This window comes from Loxodonta africana, chromosome 5 (genome assembly GCF_030014295.1).
Source record: "Loxodonta africana isolate mLoxAfr1 chromosome 5, mLoxAfr1.hap2, whole genome shotgun sequence".
NCBI classification, from domain to species: Eukaryota; Metazoa; Chordata; class Mammalia; order Proboscidea; family Elephantidae; genus Loxodonta; species Loxodonta africana.
In genome coordinates this window covers 157738215-157765768 of record NC_087346.1, presented here as the reverse complement: position 1 = coordinate 157765768, position 27554 = coordinate 157738215, and the positions used below count along the sequence as shown (strand labels likewise).

The 27554-nt window shown below is 40.2% G+C and overlaps 2 protein-coding genes across 4 annotated transcripts in view; both read left to right on the top strand.

The window, feature by feature from the left end:
* The first annotated feature begins 3573 nt into the window (after window positions 1-3573).
* On the top strand, window positions 3574-27049 carry HAUS3 (HAUS augmin like complex subunit 3). 3 transcript variants are annotated; one of them, XM_003411260.4, is made up of 5 exons: window positions 3574-3679; window positions 4945-5998; window positions 7438-7877; window positions 10594-10822; window positions 17478-17711. In XM_003411260.4, the coding sequence occupies exons 2-5, from the start codon at window positions 5090-5092 to the stop codon at window positions 17709-17711; spliced, it is 1812 nt and encodes a 603-aa protein (XP_003411308.1). In that variant the 5' UTR covers window positions 3574-3679; window positions 4945-5089. The 3 variants fall into 3 exon arrangements, 2 of the variants coding, with proteins under 2 accessions (XP_003411308.1, XP_064142218.1); XR_010322174.1 differs by lacking the exon at window positions 3574-3679 and adding an exon at window positions 22063-27049 and having other exon boundaries at window positions 3984-5998; window positions 17478-19830; XM_064286148.1 differs by lacking the exon at window positions 3574-3679 and having other exon boundaries at window positions 3984-5998; window positions 17478-27049.
* Window positions 19692-27554, top strand: part of POLN (DNA polymerase nu) — a 236393-nt gene continuing 228530 nt past the window's right edge. The window contains exon 1 of the mRNA XM_003411340.3: window positions 19692-19830. Coding sequence (XP_003411388.3) covers window positions 19692-19830 — 139 coding nt within the window. The remainder of the gene's footprint in view (window positions 19831-27554) is intronic.

Sequence of the window (27554 nt, the reverse complement as noted above, 5' to 3'; positions counted from 1 at the left end):
CAGACAGACAAACCTTAGTCATCAAAGTGACGTCTTTGTTTTTTAGAACCTTAAAGAGGGCTTTTGCAGCAGATTTTCCCAATGCAATACGTCATTTGACTTCTCATGTATATTAGTAAGTCACAAATGATTTTTTTCTGGTATAGATGCAAATAAATTCTGCATGGTACAAAAGATAATCCCAAAGGCTCCCTTGGATGCAGTGCATCGGCCAGTTTTGAGGGAATTTAGCGGTCTTGTTTCAGCATTCTTTCTTTCATTGAGTACATACATCCGTTTCCTGAATGTTCCTGGGAGATAGCATTACATGTTCATTGAGTTAAATACATCTTTGACTCCTGCCCACTCTATAAGAGTTATATTTTTATCTTTTTGAAAGTTATACTTTGATAGTATTATTGGGGAGACACAATAGCCACGACAATAGACTCAAGGGTCAATGATCATGAAGATGGCACAGAACTAGGCCACGTTTCACTCTGTTGTATACAAGGTCACCACGAGTCGGAGGCGAACCACGATGACGAGAATAGTCCTTAAAATATAATAGCCTGTTATGAATTTAATTGTCTAAATATATGTTGAAATTCTGACCCCTGTACCTGTAAATGGAGCCCCGGTGGCACAGTGGTTAAGAGTTTGGCTGCTAACCAAAAGGTAGGCAGTTTGAATCCACCAGCTGCTCCTTGGAAACCCTAGGGGGCCGTTCTACTCTGTCCTACAGGGTCGCTGTGAGTCAGAATTGACTCGACAGCAACAGGTTTGGTTTTTGTTTTTTTGGTACCTATAAATATGACCCTGTTAGGAAACAGGGGTTTCTTTTAAGTTAATGAGGTCATTATCAGAGTGGGGTGAGTACTAAACCTAATCACTTCTAAGTGGTGGTGTAAAGTGGTAGTAGTGGTATCAGAAACTGTCAAACTTCAGGAGGGATGATGAGAACCAGGATCAGCCCAAGGCTGACTCCTGTGAGGTGAAGGTCAGAGACACCTTCACTCACCAACCTTTTTATCAATTCTAACAACAGCCATCCTCCCCATGGCACCCTCTGCTTCTCTGCTGGCTTCCATAGTCCACTGCAATGGCCACACAGAACTCACAGAGCACACTTACAGTTAAAGGGTTTATTAAGGAAGCGGTATGGTATAACTAAGGATCAGGGAGCATGCAGGCAGAGCCTGGAAGGCTCCTACAAAGCGGACAGCACATCTCTCCCTTCTTCAGCGCAGAGTAGCTCTCTCAGCTCCTCCAGGCTGTGCAAGCAAGCAGGCCCTGCTCTGGGCTGTGCGTGCAGGCCCCCTCTCAGCTGTGCAGGCCCCCATCAGTCCCCCCAAGACTGGCCTCCTCTTGGCCCTGCTGTCTGTTGCTGCCAGTTCTGCCACTGAGCCCCTTCTGGCCTCTCACTGTCTTCGGTGCTATAACCCTTGACCAGTGTTACAGCTCTTTTAGGAGTTTCTTTGCCTTCTTTCTCCCTCTGCTTCTCCTCTCTTGCCCTTTCTCCTTTCTGCTGCTTCTTGCTTCCTTCTGCTTTTTTCTTTCTTTCTGGCTAAAAAACCTCTGTGAGGTTGGCTGCTTGTATCTACAACTCTTTGTCAATTTCAAGTCATGGCCCTCCCACCAGGGCCACAAACTGACCAACCCCCTCTCAGTAGGCCACAGACACTTCATTTCCATAGTAGGCTACAGTTTCTTAATTTCTGTAGTCTAAAAAAAATTTTTTTATAGCCACTTCATCCCTCGTGGCACAGTGGTTAAGGGCTACAGCTGCTAACCAAAAGGTCAAATCCACCAGCCGCTCCTCAGAAATGCTATAGGGCAGTTCTACTCTGTCCTATAGGGTCATTGTGAGTGGAATGGACTCAACGGGCATCAGGATAGTTACTTCATTTGCATGGTCTATTGACTAATCCCTGCAAGGTGCCTACCAATCAGGCTGCAGACAGGGCAAGACAAAAAGTATCGAACATCAAGTTGTTTTCACCTTGCCCAGGAAATGTCAATCAACCTGGACAAAAGTACCAAACCCCCTGGGGTAGAAAGCTAGGGCAAAGGCAACTTCTCAGGGCTTTGCAGAAAAATCTCTCAAACTGTTTTTCTAAACAACCAAGGGAAAAGGCCATATAAAGCAACTCATTTCCCCAATGTGTCTTATAAAAAGACACAGACACACACAGGCGGAAGGCAGATGCTGTATGAGGTTTGTCTACAAGCAAAGAAACACTTAGGATTGCCAGCAGATGCCAGAAGCTAGGAGAGCCCCACAGAAGGAACTGACACAGCTGAGACCCTAATTTTCACTTGTAGCCTCTAGAGCTGTAAGAAAATAAATTTCTGTTCTTTACCACCCACTTGTGATATTTCTGTTAGGGCGGCACCAGCAAACAGAGGCAGGAACTACTCAAATTGCTTTCGACATATGAACTCGCTTACTCTCTGGAGATTTCTAGTACCAGTAGTTCATTCTAGCCCATTGCTACTCAAGTGAACCCATGTGTGTCAGAGTACAACTGTGCTCCACGGGGTCCGCAATGGCTGATTCTCCAGAAGTAGAAGGGAGCACCATTGTCAGCACCATTTAACAGACAGAAACACAGAGGTCACTGTAGACATTCTCACAGGTCTCGCAGCTTGTAGGCAACACAGCTGGGGCTTGGGCCAAATCATCTGGCTCCAGGCCTGCTCCTAACCACTAAGTATGAGTATTTCCCCCCCTAAAAAAAGTATCACTAGAGGACTGGGATTTGGGGTTCTGTGGAAGGCAGAACTGCAATACAAATGAATATCTGATTGAGGATAGAAGACTGTCAGAGGCATTGGGAGAGCACGGAGAGCCCAACTTGGGGGACAGGGCACACACTGGTGGGGTTGTTAGTTGTTAGATGCAGTTGAGTCAATTCCTACTCAAAATGACCCTATGTACAACAGGACTAAACACTACCTGGTCTTGGGCCATCCTCACAACTGTTGCTGTGTTTGAGCCCACTGTTGCAGCTACTGTGTCCTTCCATCTCTTGAAGGGTCTGCCTCTGTTTTGCTGACCCTCTGCTTTACCAAGCATGATGTCATTCTCCAGGGATTTGTCCTTCCCGATAACATGTCCCACCATTCTCACTTCTAAGGAGCATTCTGGCTGTACTTCTTCCAAGACAGACTTGTTCATTCTTCTGGCAGTCCATGGCATATTCAATATTCTTCGCCAACACCATAATTCAAAGTCATTAATTCTTTTTCCGTCTCCCTTACTCTTTGTCCAGCTTTTGCATGCATATAAGGTGAATGAAAACACCATGAAAAAGTGCAGCAGAGCCAACCTCCCGGACTCCTTCCCACGACCTCGCACCCCCCGCATAAGGCGACTGGACCGCTCTCCACCCTGCCGGCAGACTGCACGCTGAGCCACTGAGAGACCCGGTCAGCTCGCTTTCTGCATGTATGGGGCACCTGCGGCGAAGCGGCTGCTCGACTCCGCCCCTAAGCCCGCCCCCTCGGGCCCGCCTCTTCCGACACGACGCCTGCGCGGACGGTCACGCCGCAGCCCCGCCTCGTGCCTGTGCGCGTGCGCGCAGTCCCGGACGGGGCGTTCCCTCGCGATGCTCCCGTGAGGCAGTGCGAGGCGCGCGAGGCGCGGAGGGCGGCTCCTGTGGCATCTTGTGAGGGCGCGCAGCCGGAGCCTTCTGAGGTGAGCGGCGCCGGTCCGCGAGCTCGGGGCGTCGCGGGGTGTGGGGAGGTAGGAGCGGCAGCGATTCCCCGTCGTCACCCGCTGTTGCCTCTTCCCCTGCGTCCCTGGTGGCTCTTTTCAGGCGTGTGAGTAGCCGCCCGTGCTCCTCAGTCGCTGTCTTCCGGGGCAAGGGGACTGTAGCTGAAAATTGTCGCAGGCCGACGGACGCCGAGAGGCCGAGTCCCCGCGCCAGGAGCGCCCGGGCGCTGCGAGGGAGGCGGGCCTGCGACGGCGCTGAGGCGAGGCCGGGGCGGGCGGGCGGCCGGCGTCGCGAGTTCCGCAGAGCCGGTCACCGTCGGGGGTTTGTGCGTTTGTTTTTAACGCCGACTCGGGGTGTGTGTGTGTGTGTGTGTGTATTAACGTGCATACGTGCTTAAGCCAATTGCACACACAAAATTTTTTTTTTTAATCTGAAGTGTGTTAAATGTATCATGTCTTCATTGTCATTAATCTGCAGTACTTGTCACCATTACTGATGTTGGTTTAGTTAGGTGTTTGTAGATTATTCAGTAGTGCGTTTATTGAAAATGGTAAATGCCTGAGAAATTTTTACTTAATGACGGCTTCGATCTTTCCTTGATACTTCTCAGGTTCAAACCCGTTGCCGTCGAGTCATTCCGACTCCTAGCAGCCCTATAGGGCAGGGCAGAACTGCCACAGAGCGTTTCCAAGGAGCGCCGGGTGGCTTCGAACTGCCGACCTTTCGGTTAGCAGCGGTAGCCAGCCCACCCCACCCTAGCCCACCCCACCAGGGTGTCCTCTCACGTTGAGGGTAGTGTTTCAATCTTCAACCTGATTTTCTCTGTACTAGGTTGATGGTATCTTGAGGCGGGTGCGAATTGAGTCGCTGAAGTAAATATTTAGTTGACTCTCTTTTCCTTAAAAAAAAAAAAAAAAATTACCATATTTATTTTTATTTGCCTACTTTGGCAGGCAGGGAAAAGGGACTGCTTGGCCACATGATGGCTTGGATTTGTTTACAGAAAAACTGCTTTTTTGTAAAATGTAGTGTATTTTAGACCAGTTTGTCTTTGGAAGAAATTAAGATTTTCTTGTTCGTCAGGTTTCATTACTGCTGTAGAGTGCTTAGAAATACCCTAATTATTTGTCTTCATCAGACATTTCCGTTAGATGGTTCCCAGATATCATGTGACATTCATTTATATCTTCCTTTTAAAAATGCAGTCGCCTTATTTGTGGTCTAATGCTTGTTTTTTTCCTCCTAGGAAAAAGCATTAAAAATTCTAAAAATATATTTTTCCCTTCTCTATGGACTTAACATAAAATTAATTTTGTTTGTATTTGGATTTATTAAAAAAAAAAACCATAAATCCATATCAGTTATAAAAAATTTTTTTGAGTAGTTAAACCATGAGTTGTGGAAATGAGTTCGTGGAAACATTAAAAAAAATTGGTTATCCCAAGGCTGATACACTAAATGGAGAAGACTTTGACTGGTTGTTTGAAACTGCTGAAGATGAATCATTTTTTAAGTGGTTTTGTGGGAATGTGAATGAACAGAACATATTGTCTGAAAAAGAATTGCAAGCTTTTAGCATTCTTCAAAAATCAGGCAAGCCCATCCTAGAAGAAGCTGCATTAGATGAAGTTCTTAAAACCTGTAAAACTTCTGATTTGAAGACACACAGTGTGGATGACAAAGAGCTGGAGAAATTAGAGGAGGAGGTTCAAATTCTTCAGAAATTAAAGAACCTAAAAATCCAGCGACGTAATAAATGCCAGTTGATGGCTTCAGTAATCAGCCACAAATCTCTGAGATTAAATGCTAAAGGAGAAGAGGCCTCTAAAAAGTTGAAGCAGAGCCAAGGAATTCTAAATGCGGTGAATACTAAAGTCAACAATGAGCTTCACGCTCTTACAGATGAAGTTGCAAAATTGATGATATTCTACAGACCTTCTGACTTAGGGCAAGGGACAAATCCAATGGTGTTTTTATCTCAATTTTCCTTGGAAAAATACCTGAGCCGGGAAGAGCAAAGCACAGCAGCATTAACCTCCTATACCAAAAAACAGTTCTTTCAGGGTATACACGAAGTAGTTCAGAGTTCAAATGAGGAAAATTTTCAACTATTAGATATACAGACACCCTCTATTTGTGACAATCAAGAAGTCCTTGAGGAGAGACGACTAGAGATGGCTAGGCTGCAGCTGGCATACATTTGTGCTCAACATCATTTAATTCACTTGAAAGCAAGTAATCTGAGCATGAAATCAGGTATAAAGTGGGCAGAGGAGAATCTTCATAGCCTAACCAGCAAGGTAAGCTGAGAAATGAGACTGATTCATATTGTAATTGTTGTAGGAATGGAGGGTATAATGTTGCTATTGAAGTATGTGCATTTGAAAGGAGGGTATAATAAGTAATTACATTTTATTATTTTCTCCTCTGTTCAGTGCTTAGTTGTCATATGCGTCAGTGTTTCATACAAATACATCCTAAAATTAACGGAGGGCAGAAATAGTAATTATAACCTGAACCACAGACTACTTAGTTAATTTTAACAAAAGTTAATTTGTACTCTGAATTTGAAATATATGTTAATTCAGATGCAGACTGAACTGAAATTTGCTTTGTTAATGATATATGGGTGAAGAGCCTTTTTGCTGTGCTGTGGGTATTCTCCTTGTTTGTTCTGACCAGAACGTGGTGCTAATGAAGTCAAAGATCTAAGTTCAGTGGACTGAAATCCTGATTCCTTGTTGAGAACATATAGATGTATTACAGATATGCATCTTCATTCTTGGAAAGCTTACTTTCTTGGTTATGTAACTGTTAGATAGTTGAGTAGAAATATAACTTTTCTGAATACCAGCACTGAGGTGGTTACTGTAACTGACATGACCTTTGGAATAATATAAGAAGTCCTGTAATTCTGTTTAAGTGCAAAAATCAGCTGACTGGAAGAATACTGCTGGGCTGATTTTTATTTTACTTTAAGAAACACTTATCTAGCATACATTTGCATTCAGGGAGTAGTGTGCTAATATGATTTTTATTAAGTAAACATGCGTGGCAAGGTCCCTATTTTGGTTAGCCATTACTGTATAAGCATGATATTCAAAAAAACCAAACCTGTTGTCCAGTCTTCTTTGACTCGTGATGACTCCATGTGTTACAGAATAGAACTGCTCCGTAGAGTTTTCTGGGCTGTAATTTTTATGGAAGCAGATCACCAGGCCTTTCTTCTGTCCTCTCCCGGGTGGGTCCAAACTGCCAATCTTGAGATTGGTAGTCCAGCACAAACCATTTGCGCCACCTGGGGGCCTTATATATGGTAATACCAAACCCACTGCCGTCAAGTAGATTCTGACTCATAGTGACTGTATAGGACAGAGTAGAACCGCCCCATACTGTTTCCAAGGAGCACCTGGTAGATTCGAACTGCTGACCTTTTGGTCAGCAGCCATAGCTTTTAACCACTACGCCACCAGGGTTATAGTAGAATTAAAATTTAGTAGTTCACACTGGCCTTATCCTTGATTCAGTCCACATTTCTCCAGTTTAAACTGTAATTTAACTTCAAAGTATATGTAACAGTGCATTTATCTTCCTAATATTTTGGCTGATGCTAATATAAAATTAGTTTTTGTTCATTGGACATACTATCTAATCACCTACGATGGACAGTGAAAATAATTTTAAAACTATTTCAAGTTCATACCTGCAATTTGAAATGTAATTGCTTTTCTTCGTTTAGGCTGTTGGCAAAGAAAATTTGGATGCTAAAATTTCAAGCTTGAACAGTGAGATTCTGAAACTTGAAGAACAAATCACCCATATGAAAAACAAAAGTTTGCCTGCTGTGGTAAAAGAGAATGCCCAGTTATTGAATATGCCAGTTGTAAAGGGGGATTTTGATCTGCAGATTGCTAAACAAGACTATTATACAGCCGGGCAAGAGTTAGTTTTAAATCAGTTGATAAAACAAAAGGCATCATTTGAACTTCTACATTTATCATATGAAATCGAATTGAGAAAACATTGGGACATGTATCGTCAACTTGAAAATTTGGTTCAAGAACTTAGTCAAAGGAATGCGATCCTACAACAGCGGTTAGAAATACTAACAGATCCATCAATATCTCAGCAGATAAATCCAAGGAATACTATCGATACAAAGGATTGTTCTACTCATAGGTATGCTTTATCATTTCATAAGTAGTCTTTCATTTTTTTTTTCTGTTTTTTATAAAATACTGGAGAGAATTTCAACTAAAATTGTGGAAGTTTAAGAAATTCTTGGCACTCCTTTTTTGGCCTTTATATTCTCTTCCTCTACTTTTATATGCCCCTTTTTCCCTTTTTTAATTTTGCTCCCTTTTCCATTCATGTTTGATCTGGAAGTATCTGCTTTAGAACTGAGATGTATCAGTTGGAGGAATGGACATATATGAGATCTTATCCCCCCTTTTAAAAAAAAAACAGTTGCCTTTGAGTTAGTTTCAACTCATGGTGACTCCATGTGCCCTTTAGGCACCATTATTTAGATGCTTATTTTAGGTTTGGGGCAGGAAGTTTAATTGCAGTGGAAATTTTGACTATAGGTTGGTATGGTAGATACTGCTGAGCAGCAAATTGGCTGCATTTGAAAAAGGTGGCGGTAGAGAGATACTTCATTTTTGTGTTTAGTAGGTGAATCAGTGAGAATGAATACTAACTCCCAGTCCTTCTGGAAGCCTAAGCAATTGAAGGCATGGGGATATTGAGATTGGAGGGCTAAAGCAGTCTGTTGTTAGGTTGTTGTTACGTGCCGTTGAGTCGATTCTGAAACAGAACGAAACTACAAGTAGTCTAAGGCCTCAAAAATCTGGATCATACTCCTGATTTTTCTCTAGAACCTAGAGTAGAATCATTCAGCCCTTTTATTAAGTGTTCTGTAATTACCATTCTTCGCCATGTTATCCATGATTTGTTATGATCCACACAGCCGAATGCCTTTGCATAGTGAATAAAACACAGGTAAACATCCTTCTGGTATTCTCTGGTTTCAGCCAGGATCCAATCTGACATCAGCAATGATATCCCTGTTCATGTCCTCTGCTGAATCTGGCTTGAATTTCTGGTAGTTCCTGATTGGTATACTGCTGTAACTGCTTTTGATTGATCCTCAGCAAAATTTTATTGTGTGTGATATTAACTATATTGATCAGTAATTTCTGCATTTTGTTGGATCTCCTTTCTTTGAAATGGGTACAAATATGGACCTCATCCAGTCCGTTGACCGGGTAGCTGGCTTGCAAATCTCTTGGCATAGATGAGTGAGCGCTGCCAGCACTGCATCTGTTGAAATATCTCAGTTGGTATTCTGTCAGTTGTGGAGCCTTGTTTTTTTCCGGTGCTTTTAGTGCAGCTTAGACCTCTTCCTTCAGTATCATCGGTTCTTGATCATATGCTACCTCCTGAAATGGTTGAACATTGACCAGTTCTTTTTGGTACAGTGACTGTTGTATTCCTTCCATCTTCTTGTGATGCTTCCTGCAACGTTTAATATTTTCCCCGTAGAGCTCTTCAGTATTGTGACTAGGGGCTTGAATTTTCTCTTCAGTTCTTTCAGCTTGGGAAATGACAGGCGTGTTCTTCCGTTTTGGTTTTCCATCTCCAGGTCTTTGCACATTTCAGTATACTTGACTTTGTCTTCTCGAGCTGCCCTTTGAAATCTGCTTTTCACCTCTTTTACTTCATCATTTCTTCTGCTTGCTTTAGCTACTCTGTGTTCAAGAGCAAGTTTCAGAGTCTCTTCTTACATCCATTTTGGTCTTTACTTTCTTGGCTGTCTAATTACCTCTTGCTTTCTTCATGTGGAAACCCTCGTGGCGTAGTGGTTAAGTGGTATGGCTGCTAACCAAAAGGTCGGCAGTTCGAATCGGCCAGGCGCTCCTTGGAAACTCTATGGGGCAGTTCTTCCGTGTCCTATAGGGTCACTATGAGTCAGAATCGACTCGATGGCAGGTTTGGTTTTTTTTTTTTTTTTTTCTTCATGTATGATATCCATGATGTCATCCTACAACTCGTCTGGTCTTCTGTCATTAGTGTTCACTGCATCAAATCTATGCTTGAGATGTTTTCTAAATTCAGGTGGGATATACTCAGGGTCATACTTTGGCTCTAGTGGACTTGTTCTAAGTTCCTTTAACTTCAGCTTATATATGAGCAATTGGTGATGGTCTGTTTCACAGTTGGCCTCTGGACTTGTTCTGACTGATGATATTGAGCTTTTCTGTTGTCTCTTTGCACAGCTGTAGTTTATTTGATTCCTGTGTATTCTGTCTGGTGAGGACCTTGGGCATGGACCAGTTTTATGAAGCCTATTGTAGTTATTTGTTTACTTTTTTTTACATTCTATAATTTTTATATTTTCATTTCACTTTTTTCTTTGAGTCCCATCACAATCCTGTAAGATAGGTAGGCATTAAGATGAGGAAATTAAATCTCAGAGGTTGATTTGCCTTAGGTCACACATAGCAGAGCCAGAACTCAGATGTAGGTCTGCTTTTTCAAGTTTATTGCTGTTTCTACTACATGATAGTTGTATTCTGTGAAAGAAGTGTTTTCTTGTGAGGTATGTTTGGAACACACTTTTTTAAAGATAAGTTCCTGTTAGTTAAAGGCAAGAATTTTATGTCTTAAAACTTTAGAGACGAGGGAACTGAAGATTCGGATGCAATAGTTAGAATATATATTTCTGCACTAAAATAATATAGTTGGAATAGTTTGAGTTGCTTGATTGAGCAGCAGACAAATTAATTTTTTAAGTTGTTACCTATTCCCCAATATCTCCCAATACAGTAGATTATAATTTTGAAAACTACTGATTTAGGAATATTTTTCAGTAATTTTTATTTTTACATTTTAGGCTTTATGAACTTCTAGAAGGAGAGAATAAGAAAAAAGAACTGTTCAGAACCCATGGAAACCTGGAGGAAGCAGTTGAGAAATTGAACCAGGATATTTCTTTATTACATGATCAGTTGGCAGTATCTGCTCAAGAACGTTCTTTCTTTATGTCCAAACTGAATAATGGTGTGGGCATGCTTTGTGATGCATTGTATCAAGGAGGAAATCAGCTTTTGCTTACTGATCAGGTGAGTGCTTGCCATACTGATACTTTAAAAAGTAATGTTCATCGTAAAAGGTATTACTTCACATCCCATTTCCCTAATATCAAATTTATATTTTGCCTATTCCCTTGCAGTTTTTGTTCACATTTAAATATATTCTTCAGATAGCTTTGGTCAGTGTAGCTGGAATTTAAGAGTTATAAAATATTTCAGGCACACAAAAGGATATATAATGTTTATGCTAAGTATTAAAAAAATAATAAAGCCACCTCTGTATTTTTCCATCCATCTTAACAAATAGAAGATTGCCCTTATATTTAAAATTCTCTGTGTAAACTTACTGATAGCATACTCCTTTTAATAGCAATTTCTTCTCTTCTTTGAGGAATAATAACTATGCTTAATTTTGTTTACCATTTGCTTGGTTTATTTATAGTTTTATTACACACATATATCCATAGGCTGTGTATTTTTTAGTTTTATATGTTTTTTAACTTCGTATACTTGGTATTAATGGAGCTCTGGTGGCGCAGTGGATAAGAACTTGGCTGTTAACGTAAAGGTTGTCAGTTTGATCTACCAGCTGCTCCTTGGAAACCCTGTGGAGCAGTTCTGTTCTGTCCTGTAGGGTCGCTATGAGTCGGAATCAACTTGATGGCAATGGGTTTGGTTTGGTAAGATACTATATTAAGGAGGCCTGGTGTTGCAGTGGTTAAGTGCTTGGCTGCCAACCAATAGGTCGGCCGTTTGAACCCACCAGCTGCCCTGTATGTGGCAGTATGCTTCTGTAAAGCTTTACAGCCTTAGAAACCCTATGGGGCAGTTCTGTTCTGTCCTATAGGGTTGCTGTGAGTTGGAATCGACTCAGTGGCATTGGGGTTGGTTTTTTGGTTTGGTTATACTGTGTGGATTCTTCAGCATCTTGCTTGTTTCTTAACATGTTTTTGAGATTCACCCATGTTGCTACATGTACAGCTGAAGTTCATTGATAAGTTTCTCTGTTATGAGTTAATACTCCATTATAGGTAGTCCCCAACTTACAATGGGGTTCTGTTCCAACAGCTCCATCATAAGTCCACGTAAGTTGCATACCTCATATTTTTTTTGCTTTCATTATTATTGCCTTTTATTATCAATGTCTTCATAATTCGAATCCCTATTTGTCTTCGAGGGTTGGAAACACTACATATAAACTTACAGATGTGATGACATCAGCAGATTACATGGTGCAATATTGTACACAGTATATATTACTAGTGATAAGTTGTAACAAAAAAAAAATAGTCGTAAGTGCGGCTTGTTGTAACTCAAATACATCATTAGTTGGGGACTACCCCTGTGTATGAAATTCCACAATGTAATTATTTTCTCTCTGACACACATTTAAATTACTTCAGATTTGCTATTACAGATAATACTGCTTGGATAGTGTTTTTGCATGTCTCATAGTTGCATATTTGTATAGCAGAAGCTCTTAAAAATGTGCAGTTATGAGACCAGCAAAAACACTGCTCATGGTATTTACCTGTAACAACAGAAGTAAAATATATTTGTGTGTGTGTGTATATGTACACACACACACACACGAGTATGTATTACAGACACACACCCCCCCCCCCAAGAGTGACAGCGTCTGATTTATAAATTTTTGTAAATCCTGTGGTTGGAAAATGGTGTCCCATCGAGGTTGTAATTTGCATTTCCCTGATTTATTAGAGAGGTTGAGCTCCTTTTCAGTTGCTTGCTGGCCACTCAGTTTTTCTAAGAATTGCTTGTTCATCTCCTTTGCCCATTTTTTAGTTTTTTGTTTATAAGAAACTATGTGCAACGATAATTTCCTCATTCGGTTGGGTCACCTTTCTTGGGAATAGGCATAAATATGGATCTCTTCCAGTTAGTTGGCCAGGTAGCTGTTTTCCACATTTCTTGGCATAGATGAGTAAGCACTTCCAGTGCTGCTTCCACTTGTTGGAACATCTCAAGTGGTATTCTGTCAATTCCTGGAGCCTTGTATTTTGCCAGTGCCTTTTTTCAGTGCGGCTTAGACTTCTTCCTTCAGTACCATCAGTTCTTGATCATATGCTACCTCTTGAAATGGTTGACACTGACCAATTATTTTTGGTACAGTGACTCTCTGTAATTCTTTCCATCTTCTTTTGATGCTTCCTGAGTTGTTTAATATTTTTACCTGTAGAATCCTTCGGTATTGAAACTCGAAGCTTGAATTTTTTCTTCAGTTCTTTCAGCTTGAGAAATGCCAAGCGTGTTCTTCCCTTTTGGTTTTCTAGCTCCAAGTCTTTGCGCATGTCATTATAATAATTTACTTTGTCTTGTTGAGCTGCCATTTGAAATCTTCTGTTCAGCTCTTTTACTTCATCATTTCTTGCATTTATTTGCATTAGCTACTCAATGTTCAAGAGCAAGTTTCAGTCTCTTCTGACATCCATTTAGGTCTTTTCTTCTTTCCTGTCTTTTTAATGACTTCTTGCTTTTTTCGTGCATGGTGTCCTTCCACAGCTCGTCTGGTCTTCATGCAAGTAAAATTTTGCTGAAGACCATTCAAAAGTGACTGCAGCAGTACATTGACAGGGAACTGCCAGAAATTTAAGCATGATTCAGAAGAGGATGTGAAACGAGGGATATCATTGCTGATGTCAGATGGATCCTGGCTGAAAGCAGAGACTACCATTATGGATAACATTGCAAAGAATAGGAATTCCAGAACATTAGTTGTGCTCATGAGGAACCTGTACATGGATCAAGAGGCAGTCGTTTGAGCATAATAAGGGGTTATTGCGTGGTTTGAAGTCAGGAAAGGTGTTGTCAGGGTTGTATCCTTTCAGCATACCCATTCAAACTGTATGCTGAGCAAATAATCTGAGAAGCTGACTGTATGAAGAGGAATGGCATCAGAATTGGGGGAAGACTGACAACCTGCATTATACAGGTGACACAACCTTGCTTGCTGAAAGTGAAGAGGATTTGGAGCACTTACTGATGAAGACTATAGACCACAGCCTTCAGTATGGATTGCACCTGAACATAAAACAAAAACCCTCTCAGCTGGACCAGTGAGCAACATCATGATAAATGGAGGAAAGATTGAAGTTGTCAAGGATTTCATTTTACTTGAATCTACAATCAGTGCCCGTGGAAGCAGTAGTCAAGAAATAAAATGATGTATTGTATTGAGTAAATCAGTTGCAAAAAGACCTCGTTAAAGTTTTGAAAAGCAAAGATGTCACTTTGGGGACTAAGGTGCACCTGATCAAAGCCATGGTGTTTTCGGTCGCCTCATATGCGTGCGAAAGCTAGACAATGAATAAGGAAGACTGAAGAATTGATGCCTTTAAATTATGTCGTTGGTGAAAAATATTGAATATATGATGGACTGCCAGAAGAACGAACAAATCTGTCTTGGAAGAAGTACAGCTAAAATGCTCCTAAAATGCTAAAGGATGGCAAGACTTCATCTCACATATTCTGGACATGTTATCAGGAGGGACCAGTTCTTGAGAAGGACATCAAGCTTGGTAGAGGGTCAGTGAAAAAAGAGGAGGACCCTCAGTGAGGTGGATTGACACAGTGGCAGCAACACTGATCTCGAACAGCAAGGATTGTGAGGAGGGTGCAGGACTGGTTAGTGTTTTCATTCTCTCGTGCATAGAGTTGCTATGAGCTGGAACCAACTCAATGGAATCAAACAACAGCAGCCCACCAGGAGATTATTTTCCTGTGTTGTGAAGTAGAGTTATAATTATATTTTAATATTTTTCTCTCTGAATAACCAGATTGTCTCATCACCATTAGTGGGGCATGGTGTGGTTGCTGTGTGCTGGTGAGTCAGTTCCAACTCATAGTAATCCTGTAGGACAGAGTAGAAGTGCCCCATAGGGTTTTCAAGGCTGTAATCTTTAGGGAAGTAAACTGCTGTATCTTTCCACTGCGGAGGTGCTGCTGTCAAGTTCGAACTGCAACCTTTTTGTTAGCAGCCAAGGGCTTAACTGCTTCACCACCAGGGCTCCTTTTACAGGTCATACACATTTAAGATTGCTGTCTTTCTGGTGAAGGAGACCTCTTATTATGAAATGATTATTAAATGGCGTTTTGCCTTCCTGTCAGTAACATAGCTACATCAGTTTAATTTTGCTTAGTATTCTTATTCTTTCACTTTCATTTTTTTCTGTTTCTTGTGTTTTAAAAGGCACCTATGGGTGCTGGCAGTATGATTTTTTCTTTTGGTTAGTATTTGCAAGGTATACTTTTATTTTCACTGAATGTTTTTATTCTGTCTTTTTAAGTAGCATAGTAAAAATAAACATTCTAAATAGTTTTCTTAATTTTCAGTGTTGTAATAGTTTTGATTTAATTACTGTGCTGTAATTTCTTTGACCAATCCACCATTGTTGAACAATTGCATATTCTTCATTTTTTCTTTTGTTTGCTCTTGAACAAAATCATGTGCCTCGTTTGTGTATGTAGGTTTTTGTTGCTGGATAATTTCATTTGGATAAATTCTTGGAAGTAGGATTATTGGGTTTTTTGGATATACACTTTTTTTTTTGCCTTTGGTATTGCCATTTTGCTTTCCAGAGGCGTTTCCAAAAGGAATCTGCTAGATACCATTGAGCATCTGGTACACCATCATTTTATGAATTGCTAAGAAAGAAAAAACTATGCCAGTTTAGCTGACACAGTGCTCTCTTATTTCAAGTTCTTATTTTATATGTATTAGAGATCTTTTACATTTATGTAGACATAGGTTTTTGTCATATCACTCCTGAATATATGTTAAAAGAAAACAAATAAGCCAATTAAAACGGTTAAGGTATGCCTAAAACTTCATATTCAGTGTCAATTCTTCTGTGTCACTGTTGACTTAAAGTTGTTGGCTGTGATTTCCCAATGTTGGTGTTGAAGTATTTCTTAAAAGTGCCTGACCAACGGCAATCACAAGATGCTTTTGATTAAGAGGTGCTTCTTAATTTCAGTTATGTTAAAATATGAAGAACTGTATCCTGGAATCATTAAAATACGATAATTTTACGATAATCTTATCGTTGGGTGTCATGTGATGTCTTTCCCTAGTTCAATGAGGTATAAAATACTTTATCAATTTGTAATTTAATTTTATCATTAATGAAGTTGAACATTTTTCAGTATCTGTAGTAGTAGTTGGAAACCCTGGTGGCATAGTGATTAAGTGCTATGGCTGCTAACCAAAGGGTCAGCAGTTCGAATCCACCAGGTGCTCCTTAGAAACTATGGGGCAGTTCTACTCTGTACTATAGGGTCGCAATGAGTCAGAATCAACTCAGCGGCGCTGGGTTTGGTTTTTTGGTTTGGTAGTAGTAGTAGTTTAGCAACTGTTAAGATCTTTAGTATTTGACTGAAATTAAAGATAAGATTGTTTCTTAGTATATTCATGTTCATCAGATTTTTCTCAAAGGAATCTATTAAATGTAGGTATAATAGATATTAAATATTACTCGATGTTTTAAAAAAATTTAGTACTGTTCTGTGGAACCGACGTTTGTGGTAAGTTTTAGGTAGTCCATCTTGAACTTGTACGTTAGAATCACCAGGGGAGCCTGTTGAGAATGTGACTTCATAGCCATTTCCCCAGACATGGAGTACTTTTGTAAGGGATCTATATTTATAGCAGGCACCTCAGGTGACTATGATGCTGGTGGACCACACTGAGAAACTGGAAGGTGGAGAGAGAGCTATAGATTTTCTGAAAACTTTTCCGGTGATGCTGGTTGAAAATTTCTAAGAGTAGAATACTTCACTAGAAAGCTGCCAAAACTTCTTAATAGATTGCTTTAAAGGCTAGAAAGCAAGGAATTTGAATTTATTAAAGGTAAGGGGTCCAGCAGGTCTGCATTCTTGAGCATGAAATAACTTAAGTCAGAAATTTTTTTCTTTTGTTGGTTAAATGTCACATCTATCTATTGTATATCTATGTCACATCTATCTACTGTGGAGCCCTGGTGACACAGTGGTTAAGAGCTTGGCTACTAACCAAAAGGTCAGCAGTTCGAATCCAGCAGCCACTCTGGAAAACCATATGGGGCAGTTCTGCTGTGTCCTGTAGGGTCGCTATGAGTTGGAACTGACTTGATGGCAACAGGTTTTTGGTATTTTTTTTTTTTGTATCTACTACAACAATGTGATAAAAGAACAATGGAGAATCTGTTGAGTTAATTCTCTTTTTTTGGTCATTGCTTTGTTTTAAAGGTTTCTTGGTTCTTCCTTGGTTTAGAGTAAGCAGATTAGGCCAAGGAAGTTTTGACGAATCAAGCCAATTGTAAGCTCCATGAGGGAAAGTTTATTCATTCTTGTGTTCCTCGTGTCTAACTGCTCGTCACATGAGAGAGACATTCCATAATTGTCGAATATATGAATATGCAAAACAGTTTACATATCATGTACTTTTAAGGACGTAGGAGTTTGCTTTGAATAACTTAAAGTGACTTATCAGAAATTGTTGCTATTGATCTTTCATAGAGTTTATATTTAATTTATTACAGATTTTTGAGGTTTATTTATTGTTAAAATTGTGGAAATAATTATTAAATCATTTAGAGTCTTTCCATATAAATTACGTTTGTAATTTATTATTTAGTGATATGAATAAAGTTCTTGAATTAAAAACATTTTCCTTTTCCTCTCCTAGGATCTAACGGAGCAGTTTCATCAAGTTGAATCCCACCTGAATAAGCTGAATCATCTCCTTACAGATATTCTCGCCGATGTGAGGGCAAAAAGAAAAATTTTGGCAGCTAATAAACTGCATCAAACGGAAAGAGAATTATATGTGTATTTTTTAAAAAACGAAGATTATCTGCAAGATATTGTGGAGAATTTAGAAAACCAATCAAAGATTAAAGCTGTTGATCTTAAAGATTGAAAACGACTAAAAATTGAATCTTTACATTGATTTGGAATATGTTATGTTCTAATGTTTTACGTACAAGGAGAATACATCATACCTAATGCTACTAAATTTTTAAATTCAAGGTCAATGGCACGTTTTATTTAATGAGCTCAAGTATTACATCAGTTTGATTTTTTCCTGATATAACATGTTTGTTCAAAGGGCCACAACTTTTTATGACTTGAACATTTTCTTGGTGGTACTTGAGTGAGTGAGATATATAGTCCTGGTAATTTTTTACCTAAAAGGAAAAAACATTATTATATAACGTAAATATTTTTTAATACAATTATAGCTCTCCTTTTTTATTGGGGGAGGATGGAAATATTCTTCTTAAATATTGAAAATATTTATACAACTTTGAGTCAACGTTGTTAAATCTGTAGGCCTTAATATATGGTGTAGCCAGGTTCCTTCATATTTGACTGTAAAGAAAATCGTACCCGTCAAACTGCATTTCACCGTAATTCCCAGCTGGAGATCTTGAGGCTGTTTTAATTAACGTGTCTGCTTATACCACGAAGAACTTCAGCACTCCACTGTTCATTTTAGGGACAAGGTCCCGGGGACTCACAATTTCTGCAAGACAGATTTCAGTAATGCTTTGACTTCAATGTGACTTAGCGTCATGAATGACCTCCAAGTGAAATGCAGAAATCCATAAAGGTGTTGCCAAAAGGATGTATGATGCTTTTAATCAGATTCTTTGGAATGAAAAGAAAAAACAAATGTTGGGTTGCATTTAATTTAGAATACTAGGAGCCCTAGTGGCACAGTGGTTAAGAGCTCAGCTGCTAACCAAAAGGTTGGCAGTTTGAATCTACCAGCAGCTCCCTGGAAACCCTATAGCAGTTCTACTCTGTCCCATAGAGTTGCTATGAGTCGGAATCAACTTGACAGTGACAGGTTTAGTATAGTATTTGTATAATTAGAAACTACTTGATATTGATAGAAAATAATTTGAAGTACCTTATTTACCAGTTATTCTATCAAATGCTTCTTGAGTGCCCAGTTTAGTCATGGCTGTATTAAATACTATATGAGTTGTATAGAGAAAAGAAGACATAGCTATTCAAGAATATTTCTTTCTTGCTTTTACTATGGAATGCTAATCTAAAAAGTACATATTTCAGGTAGTCTTTATGGAATTGTTTTCATGTGTAATCAGAATTATAGGTGACAAATGAGCTCTGTTGATTTTTTAACCCGTTGAACAAAAATGTTTTTGCCCATTGTATTTGTGCATAATTTTAAAATTTATATTAAATAGGTCTTAATATACTTAAACTTATGTAGCAATAAATCTTGTCTTAAGATTTTATTGTTGGCTGCTTCTCACTTGAATGACTCTTGTTAATTGTTTTTTTCCTATTCTACCTTGCAGTGGAGAATTCACCTGTAATTTTTCTTTTCTCCAATATGGAAAAATGTAACACCTGGTTTCTTCTCATGGTGGCAAACTCTGTTTAGATTAGTGCCAAATATGTTAGATGTGTGACCAGATGCTTCCTGGTTTGTACCGGCCCCTACTGTACCTTCAGCCAGGGGCTCGGTGGAGCTGAGTAGTAGGATGACAGCTTGTGTATCTACCCTAACTACCCAAGTCAGCTATAAATGATTTTTGTGTTACTAGATTTTTTCAAACCTATTGCAGCTATTTTTTCAACCTCAGGAAGTATTTGAGTAGATTGCTTGCTTCAAAATTGGTTGAATATGTTCTTTAGTTTGATCTTTGTTTACCGAAATAATCCACTTGAGCCTCTTAACTTTTTTTGCTTTTTATTCTTACTGTCCTGTCTATTATGGGAGTAATTGATAGCTGTTTACTGTGGTTGTTATTAATACAGTAATTTTTATGAAAGGCTCAGTGCATAAGTTTTTCAAATAACTTGTGTTTCTTATTTTGCAGTCTCAAAATTAATATATGGGCATTTATCTTATGTTTAGGCTTTTATGAAAATGGAAAATTCTGAGACATTTGTAGGCTTTGATCTCTATAAGACACCGCTCTCCAGTATTGCTCAGAAGATTATGTCTGCTATGCACTCAATTGATTTAGTGGATTCTGAGAATTTGAGAGAGAGTGAAAAGAGTGAGTAATTTTTATGAACCTTTCTGGGTTTTGTTGCATTGATATTTTTAAGGCTAAGATTTGAAAATGAAATGCCACAAAATTATTCCCTAGAACTTTGTGTAGGAAAATCCCATGCCTACAAATAAGTGACACTTGGCACTCCCTCCCCCCACACACACACTACCTCCTGGCTCAGTGCTGCCTGAGCTTCCAGCATTTCTGTCAAACATTTTCTGAGAATTTGCATTATGTGTTTAAGTGTCCTCAAAAGAGATGGACTCTTTCACAGTGCCTCTAGCTTCACCTTGGCCCTCAGGTCACTGAACCTGTACATAGTATTTGGGCTATTGTGTATGGTGGATAAGAGAAGTGCTTTTGATAGTACATGTATTGTATTACAGTAGAAATATAAACCTTGATGCGACAAAGATCAGTGCATTTGTATACAGATGTGTTTATGACAGGAGCCCTGGTGGCGTGGTGGTTAAGCACTTGGCTGCTAACCAGAAGGTTGGTGGTTTGAACCCACCAGCTTCTCCACAGGCGATAGATGTGGCAGTCTGCTTCTGTAAAGATTTACAGCCTTGGAGTCCCTGTGGGGCAGTTCTACTCTGTCCTAGAGGGTTGCTATGAGTCAGCATCAACTCGACAGCAATGGGTTTGGTTTGATTTTTTTGATGTTTTTGACGTGTGCATTAGGTGATATTTACAGCAGAAAAAACAGTGACATACGCGCACAAGTATAGCTGAAATGTTTGGAACTTCACAGTTATATATATTTTTTGCTACTAGCAGAGCAGTTTTAATTTTAAATTTGCAAGTTGGGTCCAATAATTTGTAGTTTGTAGGTGATTGAAATATAATTAAGTAATTATTTTGAGGTGAAATAATTGAGAATATTACCAAATATTAAAGCAAAAGCTGTTATAAATGCTATTTGTTATTTAAGATATAGTAGCACTTAACATTTTGATCTGTTCACATTCAGGCATCTATGATTGTGTGCCTTACTACAAAAGAAGTCACTAATAAATAAGCCAGGAAGGATTTTTGGGTTTGGACTACTTACCTAAGAATTGATAATGCTTTGGACAGAGTGATGGGGATATTAAAGAAAGATAAGAGAAATATGTAAACATCAAAGAGATTTCTCATTTATTCCACATACTTACCTTTCTAAAGTAAAAGAACAAGAAGCACTTGACAGGTCGAAATGTACTTCCCTTCAAAAAGTTGTAATAAGAATAATGAAATACCTCTGGTGGCTACAGTGAGTCTCTACTGAGAAAAATTTATGGCAGTCAGCGCATCTCATGTCAACTCCTGTCCTGTTCCTGAACTAGCCTCTTAAAATCCTAGTTTTTCTAAAGATTACTCAGAAGATAATGGGAAAAGATTACATTGCTTTTCTGCCAGCTATTCTTGGATTTGGACAAACAGTAGAAATATCTAAAGGATTTTATATACTCTCTTGCTGTGTAACAACATTACTAAAGACTTCCAAAAAACAACCCAAACCTGTTGCCATCAAGTTAATTCCGATATATTGTGACCTGGTAGGACAGGGTAAAACTTCCCCATGGGGTTTTGAAGGCTGTAAATCTTTATGGAAGCAGATGGCCACATGTTCCAACCACTGGCCGCTTCGGTTAGCAGCCAAGTGCCTAACCACTGTACCACCAGGGCGCCTCTACTATAAACTTAATGACTTAAGGTAACATACATTATTATCTCACAGTTTCTGTGGATCAGGCAAGGCTACAGTCAAGGTGTCTGCTAGGACTTGTCTCATCTGAGCATCCAGAAGGGGAGGATTTGCTTCCAAGTTGACGTGGTTGTTGGCAGAATTCTGTTCTTGGATGTTCTTGGACTGAGGGCCTCCGTTTTGTGCTGGCTGTCGGCTCCAGCTGCCCTCACTTCCCTTCTACGTGGCCATGTGGCCCCGTCCATTGGCAGCTTCACAATACCAAGCTTGCTTTTTCAAAGCCACTGAGAGTCTCCCTTGCAAGGCTGACGTTACAGTCTTATGTAACCACATGCATCCTATTGCCTTTGCTGTATTCTCTGGGTTAGAAACTATTCAGCAAGTCCAACCCACACTCCAGAGGAGGGGGTTACTCAAGGGTGTGAATACCAGGAAGCAGGGATCATGGGACCACCTTAGAGTCTGTCTCCCACAGATCCCTACCGGTTTTATTCTTATTTCATGTGAACCTGAATTAAAGATGGATTGTTACTGGTTTTTTACAGGCGATGATCAACTTAAGACTTAATCGATTCCTGGACTCTTGTCAGATTCTTATTTCTCTCAAGTAAAATATTACAAATCAGGATTTTGTATATGAAAATCCATTTCATATCAAGTAAATATAATTGAAAATAAAAATCTAATGGAAATAAACTACAGATACTTGCTTTTACAAACACTAAGGAAGTAAAATCAAATATTAAAACTGCGTGGTATATATCACTTTGGGTTCTAATTTTCTGATCTCCTAGACAGACTGAGGTATCTCAAAATATAAATCCAATAAAGATTAGACTGTGTTATCTTTTCCTGATAAATTCTCTTGCAACAAGCATAGATCTTTATTTAAAAGCCTTTTGCTGTGAAAAACATTAAAATGCAGAAACTTAGAATACAGCTTTATGAATTAACAGGAAGAGAACATCCGTGTAGCTACCACTGACATTGCCAGCGTATCAAAATTTCCTTCTCATTTACAACCCTCTCCTCGCTTAAAAGTAACCATTATCCTGACTTTTATGGCAACTACTTCCTAATCGCAGGCATTTAAAAAAAATTTTTTTTTTTTAATTTTTATTGTAGGTTAGATGAGGGTTTACAGAGCAAACTAGTTTCTCATTAAACAATTAATACACATGGTTTTGTGAGATTGGTTGCCAACCCCACGAATGTCAACACTCTCCCTTTCTCGACCTTGGGTTTCCTATTACCAGCTTTCCTGTCCCCTCCTGCCTCTTCTCGTCCTCGCGCCTGGGATGGTGTGCCCATTTAGTCTCGTTTTGTTTTATGGGCCTCTTTTAATCTTTGGCTGAAGGGTGAACCTCAGAAGTGACCTCATTACTGAGCTATGAGGGCGTCTGGGGGATCATATTCTCTGGGTTTCTCCAGTCTCTGTCACACCAGCAAGTCTGGTCTTTTTTGTGTGTGTGTGTGAGTTAGAATTTTGTTCTACATTTTTCTCCAGCTCTGCTGGGGACCTTCTATTGTGATCCCTGTCAGAGCAATTGGTGGTGGTAGATGGGCACCATGTAGTTGTGCTGGACTCAGTCTGGTGGAGGCTGTGGTAGTTGTGGTCCATTAGTCCTTTGGACTAATCTTTTCCTTGTGTCACTGGTTTTCTTCAATCTCCCTTGCTCCAGATGGGGTGAGACCAGTGGAATATCTTAGATGGCCGCTCACAAGTTTTTAAGACCCCAGGCACTACTCACCAAAGTAGGACATAGAACATTTTCCTTATAAACTCTGTTATGCCGGTTGAGCTAGATGTTCCCCGAGACTGTGGTCCCCACAGCCCAGTAGTTTGGTCCTTCAGGAAGTTTGGATGTTTCTGTGGAGCTTCCATGACCTAATCACAGGCATTTTATATTGCTCCAAAGATCTTTGGGGCAGAGATGACTAGTTGTGACCGCATGGACAAGATCTTGTCAATGCAGTATGAGTTAATGTGCTGTGTGCCATTTACAAGCTAGGCCTGAAGACAGTGAACTTGCTTCCTCTATAGCCTCTTTTGCCTTTCCACCAGTTGACTGATAAAACAGTGTCCTAGAGGATTGTGGAACAAGCTGGAAGGGACCCAGGTCCTGGAGTGATTTCAGGAAACACAGCTGCAGCACCGACCAGGACCACTTACCTCAGAACATGAAACAGAAACAAACTTCCTTTTTGGAAGCCATTGTACGTTGGATCTTTTGTGACTGTAACTTTTTCCTTTTGCGCATACACCTTTAGACTGTCTATGAAATTGGGTTCATTTGACTTAAATTTTATCATTTTAGTGTTCCCTCATGCTGCTGAACGTCTTTGGTAAATACTGGGGCAGAGGCAGTTTTCAGGGTGATTATAGGGGTGTCAGTTGATCTGGTGGTATGTATAGGATTATGCATATGATTAAGCACTTGTTTATTGGTATATGTCTTTATGTTTTGTCTAAGCACCTATAGAAATAACATTTTCTAATACAGGCTTGTTAGGATTCTTTTTTCATTTAACTCAGAGCTTAGAGGTAAATGTGGCATTTTCTGATAATATAGAAATATTTTTATAAATATTACAAGTTAATACAATTTTGAGACCCCTAAAAAGGTAGATATATGTTAAAATCCAGTTCATTAATGTGAAGCATGATTTTATTCCCACCACCTACTGGAGATTCGGTCATTTCAGGGACAGATACTTAAAACTAAATGACACAGTCTGTCTTTGTGATTATATATGTTCCAGTAAGGAGTATATGGGTGAACATTTTATGCTGTTATTTGTACCACATAAATATAAAATTCTTATGCTCAGTCACTTATTTGCAGTCTTAGATTTTAGTTCCCATTGCCACTTCCCTCATTCAGGCTCTCATTTGTTCCCACCTGGATTTTTTAAGGGTCTCTGTCTTAGTTATCTAGTGCTGCTATAACAGAAATAGCGCAGGTGGGTGGCTTTAACAAACAGATTTATTTTCTCACAGTTTAGGAGGTTGGAAGTCCTAATTCAGGGTGCCAGCTCCAGGGGAGGCTTTCTCTGTTAGCTCTGGAGGAAGGTCCTTGTCTCCTGAGCTTTCTGTTCCTAGACAATCTTCATGTGGCTTGGCATCTTTCTTCCCCCATCTCTGCTGCTTGCTTGTTTCATCTCATATCTCTATAAAGAAAGTGACTCAGACACAGCCTACACTACCCCTGTCTTGTTAGCATAACAAAGACAGCCCATTCCAAAATGGAATTATTACCACAGGTGTGGAGGTTGAGATTTACAACACGTGTGACCGGGCAGGGGAGACACACAGTACAATCCATAACAGTCTCCTAACTGCCGTTTGCCTTCAGTTTATTGCTACTTTGGTCTTTTCTATGCACCGTTACTGAAATTAGCTCAGCCCTTATCCTTGCTGTCTGCAAAGTTGATCTATGAAAACAACTCCATGGGCTCCTATAGAGTGATTTGGCCCCAGCCTCTTCTTTTCAGTCTGTGTTCCACTCCTTCTTTTCCTCTCTTACTTTATGCTCCATTCAGGTTTGACTGCAGATTTCAAACACGTGACTCTTTTCTGTCTTCATCCTTATCCTTTTCTCCCTGCCCTTCACTTCCAACTCTGAATGTTAAAGTCATAAACTGTTTTGCAAGGTCTGCTTAAATAATACTTTCCATTACCAGAATACCAAAATTGGGAAGTAAATTTTTCCTCTGCGTTTAGTTCATATACAGCTCAGTTACAGAACTTACTGTGAAGTCCTTTTTGGTTATTTGTGTAATGCTTTAACTCTTGGTGGATGTCTTGATCACAGCAAGCATTCAAATATTATTTTATATTGGATAATTGATTTTTACAAAAGTCATATCTCCCTAATAAGGTTGCAGATGCCATGAAAGCAGCAAACAGAATTCTCTAGCATCTTCTCGTAACTCCTAACTGTATAGGACATGATAGCTGTGTTATCTTCTACATATAGCTGGTAGAAGTGCTGATTGAGCTAGGTGGGTAGAAAGGAACCAAAAGGAATTAACCTGGCTGCACAAGCTGACTTAGATGAGGACAGCCAAATAGTGAAAGGCCCAGTATCTAAAGTTCAAAAGTGCTTTAGTTAATCACCGCTCAGAGAGGCCAGGTGAAGTCAATTCAGAAGATACGCAAGCAGATACATTACCTCTTTACTGTATTTCTACTATTAGCCTATGTTTATTGGGCTGTAATTATGTGCCAAGCATTGCTTTATATAATTTATTTCATGTCATCCTCATGAAAGCCCCTGGAGGAAGTACCAGTTTCAGTGAGGGAACTGAGGCAAAATAATCTGCTTTGAGCCTAACTTATCAGTTGTTAGTGGCAAGATCTTAATTACTATACTCCACCTCATCTCTAACACTTGAAAACAAAGCAGGTGGTAAGTTACTGGAGCTCTACCTATATATTGCTACAGTGCTGTGAATTAATATGGCTCTTCTAGCCATAGTCTTTGTGACTCCCCCACAATGATTGGGTAGGACTATGCAAATAAAGTGCTTATGGTCCACCAAGGGGATTGGACAGCTTGCTAATAATACAAATAAGGTATAGGGCATCCTTGTGGAGGTAGGACCATACAAATAAGGTGTATGGAACCATAAGGGAATTAGTTTTGCCATCTTGCTAGGCTTAAAATAAGCCATCCCAGAGGTGGAAACAGGACCTTCCTACCACCAAGAAGAAGAGACAGGAGCAAAGTGTATGCACTGAGAGCCTAGACCCAGGAGACAGAGCTGTAATGCTGAAGATGGCACAAGATGGCGAGAAGTGGCAGCAGAGAAATGGCAGCAGCAGAACCAGGAGACTGGTGCCAGACAGCACAGTGGGCTTCCTGGCTCCTGGAGCAAGGTGGTTGTGGTGGGTGTGCCGACCCATAGAGCAAGAGAGCTGAGCGCCTCGGGGAGCGGGCAAGAGGCTTCCTGGCAGAGTGGAGTTCCTCCGGGCACTTGGTGGTGGAGCTAGGCCTGCTGACCCACAGAGCGAGAGTGCTGAATGCCTCTGGGCTGAGGCTTACTTGCAGCGTGAGGAGCCTCTAGGCACTTACAGTGGAGCCATAGAGCTTTGTAACACTTGGGTGAGCAGGGCAGAGACTTGTCCGAGGGACTGAGGGGCCGAGGGGGTGAGGACCAGTGAGAGGCCTGCCTGTGGGCACCGCTAAGAAGAAGCTGTCCTGGTGGAAGAAGTGTCTCACTGTTACTCCCTAATAAATCCTCTAAATGTGAGCATGCTGTGTGAGTCCTCTGTGGCCATCGCGAAGGATTACTGAACCTAGCAGCAAAGTAGAGAGTGCTGCGGGAGGGACGGTTGATGTCAGAATTACTGAACCTAGCAGCAAAGTAGAGAGTGCTGCGGGAGGGACGGTTGATGTCAGAATTACTGAATGTAGCAGCAAAGTAGAGAGTGCTGCGGGAGGGACGATTGATGTCAGAATTCCGGAGGGACGATTGATGTCAGAATTAGTAAAAAAAAAAAAAAAAAAAGTCGGAGAGAAACCCCAAGAGATGGCCCCTGGACAACCCTTTTAAGTCAATGCTTAAGTCACTCCTGAGGTTCGCCCTTCAGCCAAAGATTAGGCCCATAAAACAAAACGAGACTTAATGGGCATATCAGCCCAGGAGCAGGGACAAGGCAGGAGGGGACAGGAAAGTGGGTAATAGGGAACCCATAGTCAAGAAGGGGAGAGTGTGGATGTGTCACGGGATTGGCAGCCAGTGTCCCAGAAAGGTATGTGCGTTGTTTAATGGAAAACTAATTTGCTCTGTAAACCTTCATTTAAAGCACAATAAAAAAATAAAAAGGTTAGAAAGAGGAGTTATGTCTGACCTCTACTTCACAGCAGTCAGCTTTGGGCTGTTGATGCCTATGATTCGCCTCCTCCATTGTGAAGTGAGACGAGGAGATCCTATATGCCGCCATGCCATTTTTTCATATGTCTGTACATGGGGAACAAGGATTCTAGTCTCTAGGGAAGAGGGTTTGGTACAAACCAGCCTGGCTTCCAGA